Consider the following 12766-nt stretch of genomic DNA (forward strand, 5'->3'; position numbering starts at 1 on the left):
CGTTTAGAGGTCCTGCAAGGGACCTGGGTCAAATTTAGTAGGACCTCCTTCAATACCCAAAGGTATTGGATGGCGGGGGTCCAAACTCTTTGATCCCCTCATAAGTTAACTACTATTAATACTATAACCCGGCTATTTAGGACTGTATCCCTGCTGACTCAGACTACTTAGTCGAAGGTAACGTCACCTCCAAAAAAGGGGCCTACCATAATTTGCATTAATAACTTAATTAATTATCTTTCAATAATCCGAACCTTTAGGTTTGTATCCTTGCTGACTCAAACTACTGGGTTGAGGGTGACGTCGCCTTCAAAAGAGGGGCCTACTACAATAACTAAGATAATCTCTTAAACAAGTGCAAAAGTGCGAAAATAATCAAAGGTTATACTAATACACGAGTCGGATCCAAGTGATTCATCTTGTCTATCTGTTTTTATTTTTATTTTATTTTTCAGCATTTAGTTAGTTTTATTTTCTTAGCTTAAAAATCTTTTTCTAATTTTTTGATTTGATTAGACATTGAGGATAAACCGGTACTAAAAGCTCTTGTGTCCTTGGACAACCTCGGTATCTTACCAACACTATACTACGTCCACGATGGGTGCACTTGCCCATATGTGTGTTTAGTGTTAGTAAATATCGTGTTTTATAAATTTAAAACTTGGCTAAAAAGTGTAAAAAGGGCTTAAAATATACATCAAAATTATAACACACTTCACGCACATCAGTGGTGGAGGTGGTATGGATTCGGTGGGGTGCTGAAGGGGTGAGTCGGAGGTTGGGTCAATAGATGTAGGGTGGGCCGTGGGTGTTTGAGGGTGGGACGAGGGAGGAGGTGATTGGGCCGAATGGGCTGGCGGAGTGGTGGTGATCAGCTGGTCGGAGTGGGCTGGTGAGAGGGTGAGAGGGTGAGAGGTGAGGTTGATTGAGCATGGGCCGAAGGAGGAGGGGATTGGGCCGAGGTGATAGTGGGATGCTGTGAGGGATGTGTAGGTGAGGTGGGCTCAGGTGGCAGGTGTGGTAAGGAGGGAGGTTGGTAATCATGATGGTGTGCATGAGATCCTGAGATATGGTACCGTATATCCACTGAAGAACAATGGAATCTATACGTTCCCATGACTCAAGATAGGTATGTTTGGGGGCGGTTTCTTTGGCTTTGTCTTTGTCTGTTTCGGTGGAGGAGGAGGTACCGGTGTCGCGAGCTTGCAAGTGGTCGAAGACATCATAGGCTTTACCGTGAAGAACGAACAATTCAGCCCATGTGTTGTAGTGTTCGGTTTGACTATCAAGAATCAGCGGGATGAAGTTCTTGATATTGTTAACTGTGACAGCAGGATGGATGGTTGAGGAAGACATGATCGGCCGATGTATGATATTGGCCGATTATGAGAGAGAGGAGGTGGGGGGGGGGGGGCGAAAAAAAGGAAGAAGAATTAGGGTTAGGGTTAAGCTCTTGATACCATGAAGAATGATATGGCTCAATTGAATTCTCATTCATTGATACCTCAATATAAATACAAGATACAATCCCTTATCTTAGGGAACAAGTAAATACAAATCTTAGGGAACAAGTATCTTAGGGAACAAGTAAATACAAATCTTAGGGAACAAGTAAATACAAAATCATATCTATATTTACATAAGGGATATTCCATTATATCTAATCCACAGGAACACCTGGAAACATGTTTGGACATGATCCTGAATTCGGAAGTGGTGATGGAGATCTTAATATACAATTATTTGGCTTGTCTACATTACATAAAGCTACAAACAACTTTTCAGTGAACAATAAACTTGGAAAGGGTGGGTTTGGACTCGTTTACAAGGTAATTTATGACTACATGAGCTTCTTCTGTGGAGGGGGGGGGGGGTGTGATTGATTTACCCAATAATAACAATAACAAAGATGTAGAGAAGGCTTTTTGTGCCATACATGTCTTAAAAAGTCAAAGTTATATTTCAGGGTGTGCTTGAAGATGGGCAGGTAATACCAGTGAAGCGGCTATCAACAACATCCGCTCAAGGACTTCAGGAGTTCAAGAATGAAGTCATCTCAATATCTAAACTACAACATCGGAATCTTGTCAAACTCTTGGGTTATTGCGTAGAGGGAGCCGAAAAGATGTTGATTTATGAATACATGTCAAACAAAAGCCTCGATTCCTTCTTATTTGGTAAATGATAATAAGAAAAACCTTAGAAAAGTATCAAATCAATAAGGACCTAAACTTAAATGCCAACTTTTTATAGATGAGACACAACGTGAACTCCTTGATTGGCCTGCGCGTTACCACATTATCAATAGAATTGCTCGTGGACTTCTTTATCTTCATCAGGATTCTCGGCTCAGAATCATACATAGAGATCTCAAAGCCAGCAACATATTGCTTGACTCAGATATGAACCCAAAGATATCAGATTTTGGCCTGGCTAGAACTTTTGGAAGTAATCAGATAGTGGCTAACACAAAGAGAGTGGCTGGAACAGAGTGAGATTAATCTACCCTAACCCTATCCCATTTTATTTATTGAATCACTTACATTAAATTTGATTCTTCACAGTGGCTACATGGCACCAGAGTATGCAACTCGTGGTATATTTTCCATAAAATCAGACGTATATAGCTTTGGCGTATTAGTGCTTGAAATTGCGTGTGGGGAGAAAAACACAAAATTCGTCTGCAAAGAACATTGTGACACCCTTATTGGACATGTAAGTTTGGCATGGTAATATTGAAAGGTCAAATTGCATAAAAGACTAAAATAACAGAGGATTCACCAATAGATAGTTAGCCAACTTATTAAACATTATTTAAAAGCAAGTCAGAATGATTATGTCCCAATTGAATTTACCTACCTAAGCAGAAACCAAAACAAAGTTGCTACTTTTTTTAATGCAATATGCCCTTTAAAATAAGTAGGGGTGTGAATTTCTGACACGATCCGAAAATCCAACACGAACCTTACACGAAATTTGCGGGTTTAGGTTTAGTCTAAACGGGTTCGGGTCAGTTTCAGGTTGAACACGTGAACCTGTTTAGGTTAACGGGTCGGGTTCGGGTAAACCTGGTCGGGTTGGCAGGTTGACCCATTTAACACATTTATACTATATTATATTTTTTTTACAATATATTTTATGTCACAAAATTAAATGGGGTGTGTATTTTATGCCATGATTATAACTTAATAAGAAAAATTAACATAGATTTTATAATTTAAATATGATATTATTATATACATTTGTGTTTCTTAAGTAAATTTTAATTTTAATATATTAATTTCAGAAAAAAAAATTAAAAATTTGGGTTAAACTGGTCATGTTCGGGTCAACCCACGAAACTTCGGGTCGTGTTCGGGTTCATATGTATGATATGATTTTCGGGTTCGGGTCGGATTCGGGTTTGTGTAACATTTTTGGGTTCAGGTCGGGTTGAACCTGCCAACCGGCGAACACGACCCGTTTAACACCCCTAGAAATAAGTAATTCATTGTTCTTGGCAAGGCATGGGGACTCCATAATGAAGGTAGAACCTTGCAGCTAGTTGATAAATGTCTAGGCGAATTAGTTGATGTGTCTCAAGTAATACGATCAATCCATATTGGTTTGTTGTGTGTTCAACGTAACCCACAAGATAGACCAACTATGACTTCGGTGTTCAGTATGTTGGTTAGTGAGGGCCCATTGCCTTCACCCAAAGTTCCAGGCTTTTACATTGGAAAAGCTAAGCAAGAAGCACACAACCTTCGAGCTTATATGGAGCATGTTCTAACAATGAACTAACCATTTCGATGTTGAATGGTAGATAAACTGAAAGCTTCATGCATTGAAAGAAACAAGTTCAAGCCACTGGCTATAATAAGCTTATTAAACATAACCTGTTTGTCGTTGCCCGTTGTTCGTTGGTTTTGGAGTTTGTTTGATTGTTTTAGGAGGATGAATGATGGAATGAAGGTGGAACATTCAAATAAAATGAAATATAAAAAACCAACATTTTTTAATTAAAATAAAATATGAAAGACAAATAAATAAAAAATAAACTACAAAACCTAAACATTGCAAATAAGTTTTAGGAGGATGAATGATGGAATGAAGGTGTAACATTCAAATAAAATGAAATATAAAAAACCAACATTTTTTAACTAATATAAAATATGAAAGACAAATAAATAAAAAATACACTACAAAACCTAAACATTGCAAGTAAAAAAATCGACAAAATTTGTGAAAAAAAAAACATTATCAGTCTAATTCCACTTCGTAAAAATTTCCCGTTTACGTTTTATGAGAAACAACTTGTATGGTTCGGGGATGTTTTCATGTGGTTCACTCGTAACTTTCAAATCCTTATTCTTCTCTATTTCCCGAGTGTTTCATGTATTGATCGTCTCTTTTTAATTTTTATTCCGCTAACATCTTGCGCCGCTCTCTATTCTCTTCCAAATCCAACATTTTTGCCGACTTGAATTATGTCAAGGCATCCACCCAACCTTCTTTCCCTTCATTGTTGACTACTCGACACTTTTCTTCCGTTGCGGCCTTGTTGGTGTTGTGTCCTCGGTTGGGTCGTCATTTAAATTGATGTCGGGAATGTTGCTTAATAACACATTTGTTAAGGTTGTGAAATTTTCTGACTTGGATGTTTTTGATCGTTTTTTAGAATGACGACGAGTACCTATTGGGCCATCACGATGAATCAATGGAATGGGTATCCATTTGGAATGAGTCCTCGCGATCGCCCATGACGCCAATTGAAGAAACCCATTCTACGTGTAGAGTCTTACGTGTTCGCTTAGAGGTTAAAAGTGTTTTTTTTCATTTTGAATAGTAATATGACCGTTGTGAAACGGTCAACTCCACACACTTTCCATCTTTTCACGTCACGATGGCTATCACGCTTTCCACCTTCACGACGATCACGATCGTGATATGGGTTTTCAAGAGGGCGCCCCCATGTACCCTAATAAGGTGACTCCCTTTACCTTTTCATTATTCAATAATAACAATATATATTGCTTTATAAATTTGTGGTTAGGTTTACAATTTGAAAGTTGTCAACGGTTGTTTAATACTACTTTGAGTAAAGTATAGTTTCAGTCCTTAAGGTTTACACCCGCTCGCAGGTTCAGTCTCTATTTCAAAAAATTCAACACTTTAGACGTTGTCAATTTGATTCAATCAACTTTTAGTCGACTTGGGCATTTCTGTCCTTTTACCTATAAAACGAAGGGCATTATAGTGATTTTGTATTTTAGAAACCCTTACAACAAATATGATCCCTCTAAAAGCCCCCATTTGCACCTTTCAATTATTCCTTCTTCTCCAGGAAGCCATAACCAACACATGTTCAGTCTTTTTCTCATTTCCAAATTGACGATGTGGTTTGACCCGCTAACATTTCCGTTATAAACAGGTCGTAAACTTTATACAAATTTTTCACATATTATCGTGCTTGTTCCTCTTCCATTCTAAGAGTTGAAATTCGAGTCTCCATGACAGGATGCAAAAACATGGCCAAGATACCCATGATTCCTCTTCGATTCCAATTGTGTATGCGGTATTCCATCCCATCCGAATGTTGCAGTCATCAGAGGCGGAGGATAGTGGGTGCTCGGGGGTGCACCCGCCCACCCCAATATTTCGGTTAGAAGTGTACAAGTTTCGATTTTTCGTCTGAAAATTTTAAAATTATATAGGATCGCCCCCCAGATTATTTTTCCTAAATTGTATATTCTAAATATTTATAAACTTTGTATATAAATGATGGGTAGTTTGGTAAATATACACTTTGTTTTATTTGGAACTATTATTATTTGACCCGATTTGAATCGAATAGCCAACCCGACCTGAACCGAAACATAACGATAGGAAAAAGGTTTTTTGGGTCCCATTACTTTACGCCCCCTCGAAACTTTTGGTCAAGCTCCGCCACTGGCAGTCATCAAAGTTTTAGACCTTGGACTTTTTATTGTGATTCTTATTATTATTAACTGAATTTTAGTTGTTTTTATTTTAGTCCCACTTTTTTTAGTTTTTTTTTTTAATTTTATAGTTATATTTATCTAACTATTTAAATAAATTAGTTTATATAAAAAATAAGATTTACATAAATAGGTAATGTTTAAAAAAATAAATTACTTTATAACGGGGTGAAAACCCGTATTGTTGGTATTCGAGATTCAAACAATGGAGATAGTAGGAAACCTCTATTTGATTTTTTTTATTAACCCAATCAAACAATTACACAACACACCTTTTCTTTTTGATTTTTTTTTTGTATTTATTTTCAATGTGAAATCATTACACACATTTTCTGTATACGGGTACAAAATACAGAATACCGAATTTGAGAAAAGTGGGTACAATACCAGGTACGATATGTTACCAGACATGTGTACGATACCAGGCATGCCTATTAGGGGTACGACGTACAGGTATTCTGCATCCCTACATACAACCCCCTCAACATGCTTTCCTCAACGTAGAATACTTTGGCCTTTTTGCTCTCTTACCAATTTTCCTCTCATGGCTCGAAGAATTAAGGTATTCTCTTCACTCTAATTCCCAATTTTGTATTTTGGTACCGTTTGCTTCTTTTTTTTTCTAGATATGAAATTGTTGTTTTTAAGTTGTTGCAATTTTTGTAATCATCTTCGTCTAATGAACTTCACAAATTTAGAACAGTAAATTTGGTTTATTATAATTATAATAATAATAATAATAATAATAATAATAATAATAATAATAATAATAATTATTATTATTATTACTATTATTATTTTAATAATAAACAGTTTTGGCAAACCTAGATGATCATTTTATGATTATTTGTTTTAGGAATGGTGTCAATTGAAAGTTGTGGACCGCAATTGGTTTTCGGCTGAAGTTAAGGGTGTTTGATGAATCATAAATGTCTTCATCTTTAAGAATAAGTGTGCTTAACAAATTTAAAAAAATGTCTCATTATATATCCTTCATATGTTAGAAATAGAAAAAGGCTAGAAAAACATCTTATGTGTGGGTTTACTTTGAGAAGATAACCGGTGAAGACGGATTGCCACAAACAAGATGCCTCCTCTGCGACAAAGTGTTTAGTGCTCGTCCCAAACCAAATATATCAACAATGTCACGACACTTACTCAAGTGTTGTTCACAGCCTTCAACCCAAGTTAGCCCAACCCAGTCTAGTTTTAATTAAATGAGGTGAATGGTGTTCTTACATATTATAATTTAGTATATAAATAAATGAGTAGGAGTCGAGTTAATTATATCTATCTTCACTACTCAGCTGCATTGTTACTTATCTTCCACCATTGACCACCACCTCGATCGTTTGAAAACATGGAGAATGCGGTTGAACAACCATCACCATCTGCGCCCACTCGTGTGAAGTCTCTAGTCGTGGCTTCGTAGATCACTTACCTCAAAACTCTTGCAATGACCTTTTTCACTTACCTGAAGATGATATTAAGCAACATGATAAAGAAAAAGTTAACAACGATAGTCGAGTTTTCCATGACTATCAAGAAAACATGGGTTGATGATCCAAGAACCTCTACACATTCTTTGAAAGTGGCGTTGGCGGTCACACTCATCTCTATGGTTTACTATATCCAACCATTGTATAAAGGAGGATTAGGTGATGCCGGAACATGCGCTACCGTGACTGTCATCAGGGTTTTCGATTACACTGTGGGTGAGTGTGTGTGTGTATATATATATATATATTTGATATTATAACGTATTAGGTAATTATTCAAATTTAAGTCTTATCATCATGTGTACGTTTGATGTTTTGTGAATTTAGGTGAAACCCTACATAAATGCATGAACAACAGTTGGGGAACTCTACTAGGTTGTGTTTTAGGAGTCGGGGCCTAATCACTTGGTAGTCTATTCGGGCCAATGGTTAAACCCGTTGTTGTTGGTTCCCTTGTTCTAATCGTTGGTAAATTAAGTTCATCCCTGTTTGTTTGTTTTGATTATCTATCTATTACACATGATACTTAGTGATTGATATATTGACATGGATTCTTAATCCGCAGTTGTTGTCGACAGCTTCTCAAGACAAATACCGAGCATAAAGGTGAAGCATGATAATAGGGTGGCGGCGTTTATAGTGGCTTTCACTCTCGTATCTATGTCTGGTTACCGAGTCCACAAAATCGTGGAGCTTGCGCATTGACAGTTTTCAGCAATCGGTTTCACCGTATTAGTGTGTATAGTCATCTTCGTGTGTGTTTTCCCGGTGTGGGACGGTGAAGATCTTCACAAACACATGGTCATTAACCTAGAAAACATTATCAGCTTCCTAGAAGGGTGAGGTTATTGTAAAAAAAGGTGTTTTTTTTTTGTGAGAAGGGTAACTCGATGAAACTAATGGTTTACCCTTCTGCTTTGGCTGTTCATATGAAAAATTGCAAAAAAGGCGGTAGATGAGCTCAATACCGTGTTAAAAGTTTCTCTAGTAGCCCAACGGGACAACATCCTGCAAGCCATACCGGTGATTGCAGCCACTTCGATATTGGTTGACATCATAAAATGTGTTGAAACAATATCCAAGGCCATCCAAGAACTTTCTGAACAAACATGCTTCAAGAAATGAGAACTAGATGATGATGAAAATGCACACTCTATTGATAATAAACAAGTGAACACTGTATTGTAATATTTAAAAACCACACTCGGTTAATACGAAATAGTATAACTTTTTTTAGTATAACCTACTTCTGTATTTAGAAATTGGAGCATTCGATTTATGTAGCAGCGCACAGTTGTCGGATTTGAAACACGTACTTTGTTATTGGTGTGATTTTTTAGAGTAAATTGTCATTTTAGTCCTTCAGATTTGACTCAAAAATGCCACTTTAGTCCAAAATAATTTTTTTCTGTCGTTTTAGTCCAAATAGTTTTTTCTGTCATTTTAGTCCTTAACTTTTGTCATTTATTGCTATTTTCATCCAACACCCACCCCATCACAACCTTCTATCATCGCCCACCACCTACTTACACCGTCACCACCCACCCACCCCACCACCCACCATTTCCACTACCACCGGTCACTTTTCCCGCCACCCACGTCATCAACCAACACCACTGCCGTCATCGTAAACCAGCAACCACCCCCATCATCTTTACTGTAAATCAGCACACCACCATCTCCATACCATCGCACCTGCAAAAAAAGAAAGAAAAATATGGTTTGACCAAAATGCTCCTATGTTAACTGACTTTTCTGAATGAAGTTAGTGTGTTTGATGAAAATGTCAAAAGATAACAAAAGTCATGGACTAAAATGGTAGGAAAAAAACCATTTGGACTAAAAATGGCATAAAAAAACTATTTGATGACATTTTGGTTCAAACCTCTGGGACTAAAATGGCAAATTACTCTTTTTTTTTATCATACAAGGAAAAATCATATATACAATAATAATGTGGTGAAATCTACTTTCTTATATTCACACTACAAATGATACTTTGAAATATATTTTTAGTTGGTAACAAGAAATCACAGAAAAAAGGACCAAAGAGCCATAAAATTGTTCCAAACATGCTCTTCTTTTTGCCCTAGTTCCATTTGGCATCACACATAATTTGATTACAAATAAATACAATGTTAAATAAAAACAATCGACTTACGCCTACTTAATGAAGAAAATGGGCACAAGAAAATTGTATCCGCCTTTTATAGCAAATCCAACACGGCTCACGTGGTATGTTTCAAGCCATAAGAGAAGGACGGACGAGTCGAGCCATTGAACCGGAGGCTCCCTTCTAACACAACTCCAGAAGTCCCTCGTAACCATGGTTGGAACTAGGACCTCTTAGCCACTTGCAACCCTCATAAGAGATCATTAACCTTTTTCTTTTGTTTCAATAGTTGGATCATTAACCTTTTTCTTTTGTTTCAATAGTTGGGCCCATAGGCCGGCCCAAACACTATTATTAAATTGCTTGAAATTAAATTGAAACATGAGAACATGACCCGGGCCCAATAATAAGTGTTTAATATTCAAATTGCTTGAAAGTGCTTAAGGTACGGGATGTAGGGGCTGTTTGGCAACCTTTGACCGAGTAAGACTACACGGTGTGGGCGTGAAAATCCGACGTTGTTGCCTCTTTATGTTGTGCACACCGGCCCACCAACGGCATGAAGGGCGGCGTGGAAATCCGACGTTGTTGCCTCTTTAGTCTAATTCCACTTCGCAAAAATTTCCCGTTTACGTTTTATGAGAAATGACTTGTATGGTTTGGGGACATTTTCATGTGGTTCACTCATAACTTTCAAATCCTTATTCTTCTCTATTTCCCTCAAGTGTTTCATGTATTGATCGTCTCATTTTAATTTTGATTCCGCTAACATCTTGCGCCGTTATCTTCTCTTCCAAATCCAACATTTTTGCCGACTTGAATTTGGTCAAGGTATCCGCCTAACCTTCTTTCCCTTCATTGTTGACTACTCGACACTTTTCTTCCGTTGCGGCCTTGTTGGTGTTGTGTCCTCGGTTGGGTTGTCATTTAAATTGATGTCAGGAATGTTGCTTAATACCCATCCGTTAAGGTTGTGAAATTTTCTGACTCGGATGTTTTTTATAGTTTTTTAGAATGACGACGAGTACCTATTGGGCCATCACGATGAATCAATGGAATGAGTATCCATTTGGAATGAGTCATCGCGATCGCCCATGACGCCAATTGAAGAAACCTATTCTACGTGTAGAGTCTTACGTATTCGCTTAGAGGTTAAAAGTGTTTTTTTTTTCAATTTGAATGGTAATATGACCGTTGTGAAATGGTCAACTCCACACACTTTCCATCTTTTCACGTCGCGATGGCCATCACGCTTTCCACCTTTAAGGCGATCACGACCATGATATGGGTTTTCAGGAGGGCGCCCCATGTACCCTAGTAAGGTGACTCCCTTTACCCTTTTCGTTATTTAATAATAACAATATATATTGCTTTATGAATTTCTGAATAATACCGTTGCCACATATTTATTTTTATCTTTCATTTGCTACAACGAGTGTCGGTACCGTAACGAATTAAATACTTGACAAAATTCATGCCGAGTAGCACGAATAATCTCAATAGTTATTAATTAACCCCTAACTAAACATTTTTTAGAAACATTTTTGTGATTTCATTTTACATCATATTAAATAAACCCCGCTAGAGAATCTTGATCAACATTTTTGTTGCAACCATTGGTTGGTATCATCATCATCATGAGACCAAGGGATTGAACTCATTGGTGGGAAACAACATGAACATTCTTCTAGGCATGCCTTTGGTACCTCCCAATTGCTTGATTCCCCTTCATCAATGGTAGATCCAAATGACGACGACGATGATGAAGACGACGACAATGCTTTCATAAGTGGGCCCCAACATTCAACCCTATTGAATTCTTTAACGTTTGAGTGAAAGTAAACCCAAACTAAAGCTTCTTGCAGCTCGGGGTAATTCTTTAACAAATTCCCATCTCCATAAGCAAATGCCTTCAACACCTAATGATTGGAAGAGTGTTTGCTTTCAAGAGTTGTACTCTATGCATTGATGCTTGTAAAAGAGAATATTAAATACTTACCAATGGGAGTTCTTTAGTGAATATGTAGAACCTGAGGTGAGCACACAAGTCTAGGAAAAAATGACCACCACTTATGTGACAATGAACATGAAGAGACATATTCCCTTTCACTTTCCTCCATTCTGCTATAACTTCATCTCTATAAAATTTATTATACCAACCCTGCAACTGTAACCAAATAATTAGATACATTCATTCAATGTTATTTTACCAAATGCCAACATATTTACCAATTATTATTGGCTATTTACTTATTTTACATGCCTCTTTATTTGCTATAAAAAAATCTTGATGTGAAATCTTTGATTGGATATACTAATAGATTTGGAGATTTTAAAAATTAGACATAGACATGATCTTTTAAATCATAAAACAAACAAAACAAAATGTGATATTTTTCTTATCCTTTATTAAAATTAGACATCTTTTGAATCATAAAACAAACAAAACAATATTTATCCTTGTATGATAGTTTATGTGGTTAGGATGTATTGAAATAAATGAAGTACATTAGTATTGTACTATTTGAAACAACCAATCAATTAAAGGGGTTCAATATAATAATAATAATAATAATAATAATAATAATAATAATAAAATAAAAAAAATAAAAATAAAAATAAAAAATCAAATTACCTGATTATTATTGATGCTTTGAGAGATTGCAAGAGTCAAATTAGAAGTTACATCACTATGTGTAAGTGTGTATGTTCTTGGAAGATCCCCAGGATGCTTCTTGTCATCAACACCTATAAACAAAACCTTCAACTTTGGAGCTTCAAATATTGAAGGCCCAAATAATCTTGCAACCTAAATCAAAGTATCAATATTATTATCTCAAAAGTCAAGAATACCCATAAAGAAAAGATTAAAAAAAAAGTAAAAAGATATGATCTTTAGTTACAGGAACTATGGTTTGAATTTTCTTGAACTTTCTTTCACTTTTGGTGAGAAATGAAGATGAAGATGATGGTGGGCTTTGGTTAGGGAGGATTAAAGAAGCCATTAGTTTTCAAAAATGGGAAGTTGTGGCCTGTTTTTTTGCACACACAACACCAAGAACACGCAGTGACATAATAACTAAGAAGATGCGTGAAGGGAGTTGAAGCGTGGAGTTTAAAGGAAGTTTGCCTGAATGTTTGGTGAAGATGACATTATTCATGGCCCAGCCTAA

General features: G+C 36.6%; 2 protein-coding genes and 1 long non-coding RNA gene across 3 annotated transcripts; 2 read left to right on the plus strand and 1 right to left on the minus strand.

The window, feature by feature from the left end:
• The first annotated feature begins 1685 nt into the window (after nt 1-1685).
• LOC110866062 (G-type lectin S-receptor-like serine/threonine-protein kinase At4g27290) lies at nt 1686-3783 on the plus strand. The gene is made up of 5 exons (XM_022115415.1): nt 1686-1829; nt 1967-2177; nt 2254-2491; nt 2565-2715; nt 3505-3783. The coding sequence occupies exons 1-5, from the start codon at nt 1686-1688 to the stop codon at nt 3781-3783; spliced, it is 1023 nt and encodes a 340-aa protein (XP_021971107.1).
• A 2462-nt stretch (nt 3784-6245) lies between these two features.
• LOC110945142 lies at nt 6246-8787 on the plus strand. Its single transcript, XR_002595057.2, has 4 exons — nt 6246-6543; nt 6838-7696; nt 7808-7948; nt 8046-8787. It is a non-coding gene; the product is annotated as an uncharacterized LOC110945142 (long non-coding RNA).
• A 2185-nt stretch (nt 8788-10972) lies between these two features.
• Nucleotides 10973-12766, minus strand: LOC110864360 (protein STAY-GREEN homolog, chloroplastic-like). Its single transcript, XM_022113409.2, has 4 exons — nt 12497-12766; nt 12229-12402; nt 11593-11760; nt 10973-11512 (listed from the first exon to the last, which is right to left on the minus strand). Exons 1-4 carry the CDS (start codon nt 12596-12598, stop codon nt 11189-11191), a joined length of 768 nt encoding a protein of 255 aa, XP_021969101.1. The 5' UTR covers nt 12599-12766; the 3' UTR covers nt 10973-11188.

Source organism: Helianthus annuus, chromosome 6 (genome assembly GCF_002127325.2).
Source record: "Helianthus annuus cultivar XRQ/B chromosome 6, HanXRQr2.0-SUNRISE, whole genome shotgun sequence".
NCBI classification, from domain to species: Eukaryota; Viridiplantae; Streptophyta; class Magnoliopsida; order Asterales; family Asteraceae; genus Helianthus; species Helianthus annuus.

Bases quoted from the DNA above. Each gene is read 5' to 3' on its own strand.
- LOC110866062 (XM_022115415.1), top strand. From the start codon at position 1,686: ATGTTTGGACATGATCCTGAATTCGGAAGTGGTGATGGAGATCTTAAT. The intron at 2,178-2,253 runs GTAAATGATAAT...AACTTTTTATAG, and splicing joins CCTCGATTCCTTCTTATTTG to ATGAGACACAACGTGAACTC. The intron at 2,492-2,564 runs GTGAGATTAATC...GATTCTTCACAG, and splicing joins AAGAGAGTGGCTGGAACAGA to TGGCTACATGGCACCAGAGT.
- LOC110864360 (XM_022113409.2), bottom strand. From the start codon at position 12,598: ATGGCTTCTTTAATCCTCCCTAACCAAAGCCCACCATCATCTTCATCT. The intron at 11,761-12,228 runs GTAATTTGATTT...ATTTGGTTACAG, and splicing joins AAAGCATCAATAATAATCAG to TTGCAGGGTTGGTATAATAA. The intron at 11,513-11,592 runs GTAAGTATTTAA...TCCAATCATTAG, and splicing joins TCACTAAAGAACTCCCATTG to GTGTTGAAGGCATTTGCTTA.